This window comes from Salmo salar, chromosome 25 (assembly GCF_965601325.2).
Source record: "Salmo salar chromosome 25, fSalSal1, whole genome shotgun sequence".
In the NCBI taxonomy this organism is placed as follows: domain Eukaryota; kingdom Metazoa; phylum Chordata; class Actinopteri; order Salmoniformes; family Salmonidae; genus Salmo; species Salmo salar.
This window is the reverse complement of record NC_138315.1, coordinates 26955936-26971820: the sequence shown is the minus strand read 5'-3', so window position 1 is coordinate 26971820 and position 15885 is coordinate 26955936. Positions and strand designations below refer to the sequence as shown.

General features: G+C 40.7%; 1 protein-coding gene across 1 annotated transcript; it reads right to left on the bottom strand.

Annotated features, from left to right (window-relative positions):
- Nucleotides 1–1833: 1833 nt before the first annotated feature.
- On the bottom strand, nt 1834–11421 carry myl1 (myosin, light chain 1, alkali; skeletal, fast). The gene is given in 6 exon segments (NM_001139746.1): nt 1834–2368; nt 3863–3940; nt 4098–4271; nt 5528–5671; nt 9338–9365; nt 11215–11421. Coding segments are annotated over 6 exon segments (582 nt in total). The 5' UTR covers nt 11344–11421; the 3' UTR covers nt 1834–2339.
- Between the last annotated feature and the right edge of the window lie 4464 nt (nt 11422–15885).

Genomic DNA, 15885 nt, shown 5'->3' with positions numbered 1-15885 from the left:
AATGCACTCAAGAGGGCTTGCAGTTGTCTGAACCATATTGTGAATGAAACTATGACTATTATTTAAATATTCAATTTAGGAAGCAGCTGTGGAACTCTGGACCCTGTGTCTTTACAGTTCACTTGTAGATGCTAGGTTTGTTTTGTGTAAAACATTTAGGGTGGGGAAATAAAGGGGGAAAATGCATAAAAAAAATACATTTCATATAAACAAACTTAAAAAAAGGAAACTCAACAAATCATGTTGCATCTGTTTGATAAAGTGTTACGGTGTATTTTTTCTGTTGCCATTGTGGTATTTAGCCCTCCTTCCTCTCCTAGTATTCCTGATGTTTGTTTGCTTCTGTGTACTTTCTGCATCCCCCTATCTCCTATCCTCTACCCCAACCTACAGCAACTGTTAATGTCATTAAAATTAGATGTACGCAGTTTTTTCTCCTGTTGATAAGGTACAAATAAAAAAATGCTCTTAACAATTACTGACAATAAAAAAACAATGAAGAACACTCTCGTTTTGAGTTCTTCCAAACTTTGCTGAACTTATAGTTACCACCAATGTTATTATAGTAAACTAAAACTGAAACTTAAACAAAAACCAATCATGAAAAACTGAGTCATGTCTTTGGTCACGTTTGCGTGGGTCACACAAAAACACGCTAATGACTGGTGGACAAAGCCTCCCACAATGCAGGCGATGGCTGCAGGACGAAGTGACTTTTGATCACGCTTTTTTGTTCATTCAGTCTACCTGTTTTTTATCTCCAGAATGCAACAAACTTTGAAAGGGTCCACCGACTTGACAAAAATGATCTGCTCGAACGCGTCCTTTGAGATGAGCAGATGCAAGACTGCTATCACACATTCACACATAATATCTGCGCATGTGCACGGGTGCGCTTCATGCTGCTACAACATGGTAGCTACGGGACCAAAACAGTGGAGAAGTTTAGTCTTGCACTTCAACACTCCTGGTTGTTGTGGAAATTGACCCACTACTACTGTTTACTTGTGCATCTACATCAGTGGTTCTCAGACGTCTCCTTGGGGATCCCCAGATGTTTCACAATTTTGTTATAACCCTGAACTAACTCACCTGATTCACCTAGTCAAGCGCTTGATGATTAGTTCACAATTTGAATCAGGTATGCTACCTGTGGAATAGTTGAAATACATGGAACGGCTGGGGGTTTCTGGGGAGAGGTTTGAGAACCCCTGATCTACATTATCTCGTTGAGTGTACCTTTAAACCTAACCTATGACCTGACCCATCACCTTATGCATTACTGCCCCACAGTGGCAAGAAATGACATCACAAAAAACACAAAAACTATACAACACATAAAAGGCTCCTAGACTTAGGCTTCTTTCTGTCCCTAAAACTGAAACTAAATAATATAAAACGAAATAAAAATGTTTTTCTAAAACTTTAACTAAATAAAAACTAGTAAAGTGGATCTGAAACTGAATTTCAAATAAAAATCTTAAAACTAATAGAAATTAATAGGAATATAAAAAAAAACTATAATAACCTTGATTACCCCCTCTAAAGTGCAGGATTCATACTTAAAAAAAGAGAGTGACACATGTTTTTAAAATATTTTTATCATTCTTTGAGAGGCAACAAGAAAACAAATGTTTTGGCTGCTAGGTCACCATCAGTGTTGGTCTGTTTTAACCTCTACCCTGTAGCTACACTCAAGATGCATCCCAAATGGCAGCCTATTGGGTACTGGTCAAATGTAGTGTACTATATATGGAATAGGGTACCATTTGGGACATAACCTCACTGTCTGCACTCTCCCACAGAGCAAAAAATAAGAGCTGCGACGCCAGAGGGTTTTTGAAAAGTTTATTATGTGAAATAGCAGAGGAGATAAATAAATTAATACTTAGGGGATAGATAGGGAGAGTGAGTTTTGATGGCCAGTCTTGAGCAAAGCCAGTCACCTCTACTGGCCCAATCCAGGCAGTAAGTAAGTGATGGAAGGGTTAGCTTAACTACTGCAACGTTTAGGGGAGTCATCCCTACCTCTTTTCCCTCACCGACCCACGGTGGAGAGGCATACCAGGGGACAAGACAACAAGAGCAACTGACGGTTGGCTGGAGAGAAAAAAGGACGGCTTCCAATGGAGGAAAATAGAGAGCAGAGTCGGAGGCCGGAGTCAGACCAAAAAAAAAAGAATGAAACTAACAACAAAAATTACATCTCATAGTCCATTTTCCCCCTGTCTCTTTATCAGGTGGTGGTGAAGTAACCGTGGGGGAGTGGATGTCCTGACACCGTTAGGTCTGCAGATAACACGTTAGCTTCCTTGTTAGCCACCGCAGCCAGAGGATCCTTAAATAGACATGATGTGCTTGACAAAGGCTGTAGGGGTGAGGAGGAGGGAGGAGTGAGGGGAGGCAAAGGAGGGAGGTAGAGGGGTGAGGAGGGAGGTGGTCACAGGGGAAATAAAAAAGATAGAAACAGAGGAGTGAGTAAGTGCGTAAAGCTTTTTGATCTAAATTAAAAATAAAAACATCAGACAATACAAATCTATAACTATAGTATAATCTAATAAATGTTTTTGGACTGAAATATGGTTCTATCTTATGTACAATATAACATATCAAAAGACCTGTATGATGTAAGTTTTCCTCCCAAATTGCGCCTATTCCCTATGGGCCCTGGTATAATGTTGTACACTATGGGCGATTCTCTTACCGCAAAAGCAATGTGCAAAGTGCTAAAATAACGGTAAACCTCATGATAATCTGGCAGCGTGATTTAATTTCAGACTTTTCATCAACAATCTGCTTTATAAGGTGGTGAGCAATACATAAATACCCACTGGGCAAAAAATAAAATGTGATGATGTCGAATCAACGTGGAAAACTGATTGGATTTTTAAAAAGTCATCAATGTAGGGGAATTTTGTCTTTGTTTTTTTACCTAACTTTGAACCTAAATCCAATGGCACAGTGACATTTTTTATTGTTGTTGACAACTCAACCAAATTTTAAAGCTGCAATACGTAACTTTTTGGGCGACCCCGACAAAAAATGTGAGTTATAGATCTGACATTCTCATTAAAAGCAAGTCCAAGAAGCAGTAGATCTGTTACATGTGTGCTATTTCTGTGATTCTTATTTTTAAGTTTTGTTTTTGTGTCTTTTACTTTCGGTTTTATACACCAGCTTCAAACAGCTGAAAATACAATATTTAAGGTTATGGAAAATATATTTCACAGTAGTTTGGATGGTGCAATGATTCTCTACACCAACTGGTTGCCCGCGTGCCGAATTTGGCACCCAGGTGATTTTATTTGGCCGCCAAAGTTTTCTGAGCCCAAATTTTAATTTTTTTTGGACATTAAAGACTGTAAAAACACCTGCAAATCAGCTCCAAGTGATTTTAATTTAGGAAATCTGTTCCAAAGTATTCCCACACATAATATAGAATCTATGTGATCGTATACAAATGTATGCCAAATTTGAAATTATAATGTTTTAGTCAAATAATATATCTGTTTGAGCTTCTTCCAGTCAATTTGCAGTCTACAAATGATTTGTCATTATGTTCAGGCCCTCTGAGCTTCCATGAAAGAACAAATCATCCCGTGGCTGAATCTAGTTGATGATCACTGCTCTACACTATACTTGCTTGTTTTGTCACATAAACTGAAATCAAAACTAGACGTTGAACTGACGTCTGTGCCCAGTGGGTAGTCACCTACTTATAATGCATATTGTTGAAGAAAATAATCAAATCACGCTGCCAGATTATAATGAGGTTTATGGTAATTGTTTGACATTGGCACCCAAAATGTAATAGGGTGCCATTTGGGACGTGACCTAAGACTTGGAAGACTTGAAAGCTTACCCTCGAAGTTAATACTGCCGTTCTCGTCCTCCTGTCCTTGCATGAGGGCATCAATCTCAGCCTCGCTCATCTTCTCACCTAGAGGGAGGGAGAGGTAAGAGAGGTCAGGTCACCAGCTGGTCTGGTGTCATATAATATACACAGACAGGAACGCACGCACTCATACACACACACACACCACACACACACACACACACACACTTCATGTTACAACTAAACCAAGGCAGCCACTCACCCAGTGTTCCAAGGACAATACGCAGCTCAGCTCCCATCACAGTGCCATTGCCCTCCTTGTCAAAGACGCGCAGACCCTCAACGTAGTCATCGAAGGTTCCCTTGTTTGGGTCGTTGACAATGTGCTGGAGCATGGGAAGGAAGGCCTCAAACTCCAATCGCTTGGCGGCCATGTCTGTGGGCAGCCAGAGTGAGAGGAAATGCACTATAAGTATACAGTACGCTACTGGGTGAAGTTTCGCCTAGGTACAGATCTAGGATCAGCTTTTTCTCCCCCTATCCTAACCTTAAACATTAGTGGGGAATATGACAAACTGACTCCAGATCAGTGCGTGGGCAACTTCACCCTGGCCCACATCATACAATACTAGCAGTTATACCATTGAGGTGTGTGTGTGTGTGTGTGTGTGTGTGTGTGTGTGTGTGTGTGTGTGGTGTGTGTGTGTGTGTGTGTGTGTGTGTGTGTGTGTGTGTGTGTGTGTGTGTGTGTGTGTGTGTGTGTGTGTGTGTGTGTGTGTGTGTGTGTGTCTGTGTGTCAAAATATAACTACATACATAGATGGGCAGGTAGGTAGCCTAGTGATTAGAGCATTGGACTTGTAACCGAAAGGTTGCAACAAGGCAGTTAACCCACTGTTCCTAGGCCATCATTGTTCTTAACCAACTTGCCTAGTTAAATAATGGTAAAAAAAGAGATACTGTACATACATGGTGAAATAACATAAAGGTATATCACGTTTCACACTGGCAGGTATTGTAACCCAACTTCAAAGACCTTCTGCAGCTACTCAGGCTTAACAGCACCGATGGAGGGATCTGTCAGCTATTCAGGCTTAACACCACATGGAGGTCCATCATGACAGGTGCTGAATTGTTACAATGTGCTATAAAATGGATCTGACAAATGGACATTGTATCTGTCCCATTATGGCGTCTGTGAGAGCATGAGCAGCGACGGTAGTCAACTTTCTTCTTCTACTACTTCTATGAGTTGGCAAACAAACTGAAACGGTGCATACTGCCTCCTGGAGTATGTTGTTTGAACAGTTATAAAGCCAAGGTTGGCGATTTACTGCCACCTGCAGTTGTGGAATGTTTGCTCACGAGTATAATTCATTGGCTGATCCCTCCTGATGACCTCGGTTGAAATATATGATCCTTTCCTAACCCATAGGAAGTACTACTCAGTTGACTACTTCAAAATGGTGGAAGTCCTCAATGGCGCAGCCCATGCCAAAACCGTCCTTTGTCTTCTATCTATCTCTATGGTGTGGTCACTTATTGAAGGACATGTTCTCTTCCCTAGTGTGCTGTAGTAGGACAAACTTGTGTGTCCTTGTATCCGTTTGTGTATGAGTGTGTGTTCGTGTGTGTATGCCTGCACTTGTGTGTCCTTGTATCCGTTTACGTACTGCATATGTGTGTGTCTTACCTTCATCGGAGGGGTTGCCCAGGACTTTGCGCACCTCCTTGTTGGTGGGGTTCTGTCCCAGGGCGCGCATGATATCAGCGACCTGGTTGTAAGCCACCTTCGCGTCACCCACCCTGTCAAAGAGACCGAAAGCCTCCTTGTAGTCTGTGGTGTGGTGAAGTGAGATGAAAGAGAGAGAGGGTTTTATTATCCTCAGAGTACCTGGGCTAGAGGCCAACAGAAGCTATTATAATAAACCAAGAGATCTATGAAACAAGCATGCAGACCATTTGGTCTTTGGTGTTTTTGCAGGGATTATTGTAAAACTCTCAAATCAATGATGAGAGTTTCGCCCTATCCTTTTTATTATTGTATCTTGATGTAGAATTGCCTCCTGTTTATATTTGATTTAATCTGTACTTATCCAGGAAGTCCCATTGAGGTCAAAATACCTCTTTTACAAGGGAGACCTGGCCAAATATATCATTTCAATCAAGCAGAGCAGGTAATTTATGAGAAAATGGATCTAGGTAAATTGAGAGAAATATCTTTGTAGGGCTGCTTTCTGTGTCAGCACATGCGCACTTGCGCAGCAGCAAGCTGTTGCAATTATCTACTAGGTGGGGTGCGCACTTCACTCTTCATCCTCACTAACAGTAGTGGAAAAAATACTAAATTGTCATACTTGAGTAAAAGTAAAGCTTTAATAGAAAATGACTCAAGTAAAAGTGAAAGTCACCCAGTAAAATACTAAGTCTAAAAGTATTTAGTTTAAATATACTTAAGCATCAAAAGTAAATGGAATTGCTAAAATGTCATTAGGTATCAAAAGTGAAAGTATAAATAATTTCAAATTCCTTATATTAAGCAAACCAGATTGCACAATTGTCTTGTTTTTTTATGGATAGCCAGGGGCATACTTCAACACGCAGACATAATTTACAAAGGAAGCATTAGTGTTTAGTGAGTCTGCCAGGTCAGAGGCAGTAGGGATGACAAGGGATGTTCTTTTGATAAGGGTGTGAATTGGACCGTTTTCCTGTCAAAATGTACTTTTGGGTGTCAGGGAAAATGTATGGAGTAAAAAGTACATTATTTTCTTTAGGAATGTAGTGAAGTATAAAGTAAAAGTTGCCAAAAATATAAATAGTAAAAGTAAAGTACAGATACCCCCCAAAAACTACTTAAGTAGTACTTTAAAGTATTATTACTTAAGTATTTTACACCACTGCTCACTAACAATTGCGCACGTGCAATGGGGAGAGACGACACCAGCCCGGGGAGAAGATAACAAGAGTTACCTACCTAGCCTAAACATTTATATGGGCTTATGATGGAACTGGACATTTATATGGGCTTGTGATGGAACTCAATTGAAAGTGATCCGTTGAAAGATGAATAGTTCTTATGTGATTTCCTGCTCGCGCGAGCCCCAGCTGTCTCTTTCTATCTCTTGCGGGCCGCCCAGGACGAAAGCATTTAAAGCACCAACTTGGAATCGATACTGAAGAGAGAATATGAGCCCCGCTCCTTTATAAGGCAATGCTGTGAATGGCCTGAGTAAACCAAGAGAATGCTGACAGTTGCGTAACCAACAACCAGCCAGGGCGATGACTGCGCTATCGCCTGCTGACGAGGGACGTGAACAGGGTGCGGGACCAAAGTTGAACTTTATGCAAATATTCTACAACATCGGGTTGCTATTGACCAATCGAAGCTCACTATAGTTTCCAGCCCCTACTGGATTGGCTGTTGATATCTAGCACTACCTAGTCTGCTTGCTAGCTTGCTTGCTAGCACCAACATGAGGGCGAAGCAACTATGGATTTCCGAATTTAGGAGTTAAAAAGGATCTCAGTTGGCATCCTCCAGGGCATTCTTTGGTAATGAGCTCCGCTTTATCAAAGGGTGACAATATGAGACAGGATGCATTTAAGTCTTTGACATTTAGAATGTTAATGAGAATGGAATAAAAAATTGGAAATCCTACATGTGTTATTAGGCCTACGGATACATTTTTTTGCTGTTCCATATTGCTTGACAACTTTAAAACCTTTTACTGCTGTGAGCTAAATCAAGGTGGGCTTAACACATGGTTATGGGTTTTTAAAAAAGAGCACACCTGTACCATGTCAGATATAGAGTTGAAATATATTACATTTTGAGTTTGCATCCCAATATGACACTTTATATACAGTACCAATCAAGAGTTTGGACACACCTACTCATTCAAGGGTGTTTCTTCATTTTTACTATTTTCTACATTGTAGAATAATAGTGAAGACATCAAAACTATGCAATAACACATACGGAATCATGTAGTAAGCAAAAAAGTGACAAATCAAAATATATTTTATATTTGAGATTGTTCAAAGTAGCCACCCTTTGCCTTGATGTCAGCTTTGCACACTCTGGAATGAGTAGGTGTGTCCAAACTTTTGACTGGTACTGTACATCACAGAATACTTTATCACAAAAGCAATTAACATAGAAACACCGATTTTCAGCGTTTAAAAAAAATAATGTTAATTTATTATGAAATTATGACAAATATTTATAACATTCCACCCATGAGGCCACTGATTTGGTCAGTTGACTGCAATTAGCATTTATGTTAATTGCAGGTTATAACTCATTGTGACACAGTTTATAATGGGTCAAGTGGTTCCCTAATCTGTGGTCCAAACAGATATCAGATACCATGAATTTAATTGAATAGTTTTGTTGTTTGTTTATATAATATATCAGGCTTTTTCGCCCAGTGTTAATTTAGCCATAATGTTTTTACATTCATATAGAGGGGTGAACTGTGTCCTAAGAACCTTAGAGGCTTGACCATTGCAATTTTGGAAAATGTATTGAGATTGGCTGCAGGTGCATGTCATTTGAGAACGTTCACCTCCATAGGAAATATCAAGTTGTAAATACCCTCTCGAGGTTGTTTAATGTTACACGTTTTTTGGGTTATTCAGATCAAAAGTAAGCCTAGTCAAAATATTACTATTGCATTTTTTTTGTATTTGTTATATTTTTTAAACACTACTTAGTCCAGGTGTAGGAAAATTAACATTGAGATAGAAATTAGTGGCAGCTAATCCATGTTGGGTAAATACTATGTAAAAATACCTAAAGTGGATTTATTATAGTGGGTTTTATTAGGCGTCAGAGGTACAGACCTGGGTTCAAATACTATTTGAAATCTTTGCTCTAGCCTGCCTGGAGTGCCAGGTGAGCAAGGTTTGCGGTTCTGGGATTATTCTATTGGTCCATTAAGCCAGGCACACTCATAAAAAGTATTTGAAATGATTTCAAATAGTATTTCAACCCAGGTCTGCGAAAGTGCAGTGTTAGTGATCTGTTTTACAGCAGTGATAATGATCACTTTTTACAGCAGTGATAATGATCACTTTTTACAGCAGTGATAATGTTCACATTTTACAGCAGCGATAATTATCACTTTTTACAGCAGCGATAATGATCACTTTTTACAGCAGTGATAATGATCACATTTTACAGCAGTGATAATTATCACTTTTTACAGCAGCGATAATGATCACTTTTTACAGCAGCGATAATGATCACTTTTTACAGCAGTGATAATGATCACTTTTACAGCAGTGATAATGATCACTTTTTACAGCAGTGATAATGATCACTTTTAGAGCAGTGACAACGATATATGATATATATATATTTTTTTACAGTAATAGTAATATGGCCGGTTTTCAAGACACATATTTAGCCTATAGTATTGGCCTAAGAAACACTTTCAATAGATAATTTAACATGCTTTTTAAACTGTTCCTTAGTAATATGGTTTAGTGAACTTACCCTCCTGCTGGTCGGGAGTGAACTCCACCTATAGAGGAAAGCAGAGAAAAACAATCAGAACATTGAAAGAAAGTGGGGGCCCACTTTGGAACATTTACAGCCAGTGTAGTAATACCATCTCGGCACAATTCCACTGTCTGCTATCAGATCTGAGACTTTCTATGGACTTAAACGCTCCTATTATACTGTCTAGGGAAATTGTTGAGTAGCCTCAACTACAGCCTTTCTATATCTCCCCAGAACAGTTTCTCTCCTAAGCCTGATTCTGGAACGAGAGTCTTGGTACTGCAACCACCAGTGTAGTAGGCTAACTCCACTTTACGTAATTCCACTTCCTGGTCCAGATATTGACTTACAGGGGGCTTGGGTCATCTCCTTACTATTTTACAGTCCATCTCACACAACAATGAAACAGAGTGCCATAAGAAGGGGATGAGGTTTTGGGGTACCCGTCTGCAATAGTCTCCCAGTTTTACTTTAGGTCTCATACTGTCTAAAATGTGAGGCCATCTGCTATTGGGCTGTTGGAGTAGGCCTAGGCTATACACACTAGGCTCACTACCTTGAGATCAAACACATAACATTTTCAAGTGATTATATACCAGTAGATTTTCCTTTGACTCCCTACAGTGTAGAAAAACATTTGACAGTAATTTTGCAAATGACGAACTGCAAAAGGGATATATAGCCTAACATGCATCTCTTAATCTCGTATTGCTGCATAAACAATACTGGTTGTATTGTAGCCTGCTTTACTGTGTATAGGTTATTTTGACAATTGGATTTTGCTTGATAATAACAGTCAAATGGATTATAAATTGGACTAATCCAAGAAAAACACCACATATCCCACTCTGCAAAGACATAAATTCAACATCGATTCCACATTGGTTCAAAGTAATTTCGTTGAAATTATGTGGAAACAACGTTCATTCAACAAGTGTGGCCCAGTGGAAAGCAAGTAAAACAAATTTTTATAAAGAGTTATGGTCCCATCAGCTAAGAAATATTACCCTACAAATCCTAGAGACAAATTTAGCTCCACAGCTATACTCTTACGATTGTACTCGGTCTTTGAGGTCCATCTTTAGATACTTGAACATGTCCACATTTGGTGACAAGTTCCATTGCCATTTCACCTTGTTACAAACTCTTTCAGCCTATCAGGGGAGCCGAGGGGCATAGGGCGTGGCTTGATGAGCGCGAGCAGCGCCTCTCCGGAGCTATCCGAGGTTCTAATGTCTCAACATTTTTAATCCCGCTTCAGAATTACGTCCGTCTCAGAGAGCACTCTTAACATTTGCCATAGAATACATTATGAAAAAAACATGACAAAATAATCCCAACATAATTATTTGTCAAAATGCAACAGTAGGCATACTTTGTTCAAGTTAAACTATTTCAAAACTGTGGTAACTCCATAGGTTTAAATAGGTTGCCTAATAAGTAACATTTGCCTACAATATCCTAACAGCACACAAATAGATTGGTTATCAATGTGTATATTTACATTTAATAGGGATTTACATTCCCATACAATGTGTAGCCTAGGCCCATATGATTGTAGCATCAAGCATGTAGTGATATGGCCCTTCACTGGCAACCATACCATACTGTAGCTTCAGAAAAACACACTCCCAACGAACGACCAGGCCAAACACCGGCTACATCTCACATATACAACGGAGAGACTCTAAAGAAGCATAGTAACAAATAAAGCCTAGTAAATGTAAATATTGAAATTATATTGTGACTCATGAAAGAATAGCATAATCAACATTTTTATTTTGCAGACCGACAAAGTAGCCTATAGGATAGCGGGAGGATGCAGGGCATAGGCTAGAGGAGGTAGGGTAAGGCAGAAAAAACATAGTTACCTTGACTGTGGACAAGTCAAGTGGAGGGGGAGCAGCTACCACATCAGGCTCGGGTGCGGGAGCAGGTGCGGCTGCCTTTGCAGGCTCGGCTTTCTTGGCGGGTGCCTTAGCGTCCTTCTTGGGTGCCATTTTAGCAGAGAGTAAATTAGTTAGCTACTTCACCGACAATTCAGACAATTCCCGCGTAAGCTTGGAGAAGACTCGGAGCATGAAGGGAGCATCTGGTCGTATATATATGAGTATATTTTACACAGTAACCTCGTCAAAGCAGCCCAAGGGACGGGATTGGGCAGCGCCAAGAGAGGCGTGGGGGGCCGTTCTATACATGGAATAGGGACACCCCATGTAAGTCGCGGCCGAGGATGAGCGTCAGAAGATGCTTATTTTAAACAATGCTAGCTGTGGGAAAAAAGAAAAACATGGGAAGCGGTGATTGAGGTCGCCCGGGGTTACCCGGTAGCCTAAAGTAGCTTTCTATTCTTCCAGTCAGATGTGGGTTATGTGCATGCAGTGAGATCCACCTTTGTTTATCTCTGCCCGTTTTCTCATTCATGCATTTTCCCTATAGTCAAGGCTACTTGATGAACAGAATAGAAATAGAATAGAATAGAAAGCATTACAATAAGTGGGAATAGAATATAACTTTTTGACCAGCCAAGGGTGTATTCATCTTTCATGGGCTTCACCAAACCTTCATTTTTAAAACTACATAAGCTAGAGAATAGAGTCAAATAGGCCCAAGTAGAGAATAACAAATCAGGGATAGGACTACTTCTAATGTGGTCTATTTCTTATGAAAACCAGATACAGTAATAAGTATAAGGTGTACTCTTTCTATTTCATTTGGATTCTCAGCTTTGAAGGTAACAGATGATCATGATTAGTTCATAACATTTAGTAGATGTACTGTAAATGGTGATGAATGGACCATCCTTCTTCCTGTGGTGGTCCTAGCCACAATACTGTGTCATTGTCACTCAAGTTGATCTTGTCTGCGGTTCATTCCTCTATTTATCACATGCTATTAACCTTGACTTTCTTTCCTGGTAGTCTTCTTATTTCCTGACTGTCACAGCTCACTGTTTGTTTGTCAGTTGTCTTTAACTTTTTGACATTCTGAGCAGAGGCGCTATAGAGCAGCCTATGAGAAGACCAAGGATAAGTACAGCAGTGTGTTGGATGATCCTAGAAACCTCCTGGCTAAGGAGAACGCCAAGAATAGCCAGGTAAAGCTACGATTTGGCCTGCTGCGGAGTCACGCCCCTGTCCGCCTCCGCCTACTCTGGGCCTATCAGAACGCCTGCTTCTGAGCCCGGTGCATGAGGTCATCTGACTGCAGGCCTTTCGGGAGGTCGTAGTCGCATGGCTAAGATGTCAGCGTTAGTATTCACCTCTCTCTCTCTCTGTCTTTTTCCTTACACCACAGGTGTCATACGCTGCTACTCAAATAGCCCTCTGGGGTGGTTTGAGTGAGCGGCTACACTCTCATTGATCTGTGCACTCAGTGTTGAACCCGTAAACTTGGTTGAACCCTTTTCTCATGTCAGTTCTAATGACAATTGTCAAAAACAAATTCAGCATTGTCAAAACCATGAAAGCTAATAAAAAGGCATATACATGGAATAGGGACACCCCATGTAAGTCGCGGCCGAGGATGAGCGTCAGAAGATGTTTATTTAAAACAATGCTACTGTAGCTGTGGGAAAAAAAGGAAAACATGGGAAGCGGTGATTGAGGTCGTCCTGGGTTACCCGGTAGCCTAAAGGGCAGCCGCCCGGTAACGATAGCCTAATTTTTTACAGCCACTGTTTTATATCGGCTGAGCCAAGGAATGCATCAGTCTTGTGTGTGTGATGACACACAACATTGCGCATTATCTTTCCCGTGTCTCTCGGTATGAGGAAATGTATCTATAGGGCTATCAGTGACAATAAGATGGTTCAGTTTTCAATGTTAAAAAAATGTAGCTTTCTATTCTTCCAGTCAGATGTGGGTTATATGCATGCAGTGAGATCCACCTTTGTTTATCTCTGACTGTTTTCTCATTCATGCATTTTCCCTATAGTCAAGGCTACTTGATGAACAGAATATAAATAGAATAGAATAGAAAGCGTTACAATAAGTGGGAATAGAATATAACTTTTTGACCAGCCAATGGTGGATTTTTTTCATGGGCTTCACCAAACCTTCATTTTAAAACTACATAAGCTAGAGAATAGAGTCAAATAGGCCCAAGTAGAGAATAACAAATCAGGGATATGACTACATCTAATGTGGTCTATATCTGATGTCACTGCCCCTGTTATGTTATCACTTCTAGTATAGCCTAGGCTATTTTCATGTCTTGAGACGAAATGTAAAACCGGAATGTAAATGCCTTCTTTCTCCCTCTCTCTCTCACTCACACAAACACGTACACACAGTCAGAGACATACAATCCCACATTCGGTGACACATCTTATATCTCTCTATGATTAATGACAGTGAAATCAGCTCCTCACTCATTCGTGCTTCATGGGTTGTCAAAATGATTATGTGAAGGCAATCACTCTACTTGGTAGAAATCAATCAGAAGACCTCAGTTTTAAAAAAGGAACAGTTTCTATTTGTAGTTGACCTAATGACAGGGGCATGGCACTTCCTGCAGTTGACCTGAGGGGATGATGGGGGAAATGGGGGAGTGGGTCACACAAGTAGGTCTAGGCTACCATGTGCAAATTTCTATTTCAACTAGATTTTTATGGTAATATGTTTGTATGGACTTCACAAATGGTGTCCTTTATCTTTATTGTAGACTATTTGTTTCTCTTTGAAGATAAAAAACACACAAACACACACACATAGTAGATTTTTAAAAAATGTAATGGTGTCCAGATAGAGTAATGCATGTTTTAGATACTGTCTTGCTGCAATGGAAGAGAGTTTCATCAGTACATTTTGATAGCCTGTGAATGGAGTAATGATCCACCTCACTGATCTGTCTTCTGGGGATGAAAGTTAAGAGGGTGGACAGGGGTAAGCTAGTAATCTTGGAACCCAGAACCAAGACTAGGGCTACGACCCAAATGGCACCCCTTTATAGTTCACTACTTTTAGACCAGGGCCATAGTCACCCATGACTAGACCAGGGGAGGCAGGGGAGGATTGGCCAGCTCCCTTTGAATGACCCCATATGGGGTCGCAAGGCAAGGGTGGGGGTCAGAATGACCACTGAGCTTTGGGTGTCCTCCATGTCTGGGAGATGTGCGAGGTATTAGGGGTAGGAGACTCAGCTGCCGATGCCAGTAACTAGGCAGGACCAACGGAGCGAATTCTAGCTCCTTCCTCTTGTCTATATCAGTCCGAAGAGGCCGGCTGGGGCATTAACCCTACCCATTATAAGGGCCTCGTAAATATGATACCGAAGAAATACCTCCACCCTTCACCCTCCGCCCCCTGCTCACCCGCTTTCCCTGACCCCATGGCTGCATGGAGGCAGAGCCAGAGAAAGGCTCACTCCCTCAGCTGTCATCAGTCCTCTCTCCTGGCATCCTACAGCACCTTACTCCAACAGGACCCCCACCTCCACCACTCCCCCAAACCTTACACCCTCTCTCCCTGGCCTGCACCTGTCCCTAGGGTCCCAAACCCACTTTAGATGTTTTTATGATTTTAGCAGCTTTAATAAGGACGCAAGCAGAGCCTGCCAGCCTGGGGAGGGGGGTGGTGAGTAGCACACCTAACACCTGGTGTCCCAAGATTGCTTCTGCCCGGTATTCCACCGGAATTGTCCACTAAAGTGGAATGGGTTTAAAAATAAACAGTCGCAAGCCGTCACCAAACTGTAGTGAGGAACACCTGCTATGTTATTATGGGCAGGGGAGAAATTACAAATCAGCGCATTCCTAAAATGGGGGCTTGTAAACTAGAGCCTCCCAGACTATTAATGTGTTATGTTAAAAATGTCTTTACTTTTATTCAATGCACTGAGGGTGGTTTTGTATGATTGTTGCTCAGCCAGAATTGTCTTGATATTTATTTTGACACTTTTTTAAAGCCCTGAAAATAATAAAGAATTTGCATACCATCTGTTAGGAAGTTATTTACTGTTACTTTGTAGTTACCTGATTCTTTTAATATCTTCGAAGAATCAAGGGTGTCAACCATCAATAAACATCTTATAGGTAGTAAATATAGTATATTCTTTAAGATAGATATTCACAAGCAGCACTGCTCTTCCTTCAGTACTCATTCAAGGGTTTTTCTTTATTTTTACTATTTTATTACATTGTAGAACAATAGTGAAGACATCAAAACTATGAAAATAACCAAAAAAGTGTTAAACAAATCAAAATTGATTTTAGATTTAGATTCTTCAAAGTAGCCATCCTTTGCCTTGATGACAGCTTTGCACACTCTTGGCATTCTCTCAACCAGCTTCACCTCAAATGCTTTTCCAACAGTCTTGAAGGATTGTTGGCTGCTTTTCCTTCACTCTACAGTTCAACTCATCCCAAATCATCTCAATTCGGTTGAGGTCGGGTGATTGTGGGGCCAGGTCATCTGATGCAGCATTCCATCACTCTCCTTCTTGGTAAAATAGCCCTTACATGGCCTGTGGGTGTGTTGGGTCATTGTCCTGTTGAAAATCAAATGATAGTCCCACTAAACGCAAACCAGATGGGATGGTGT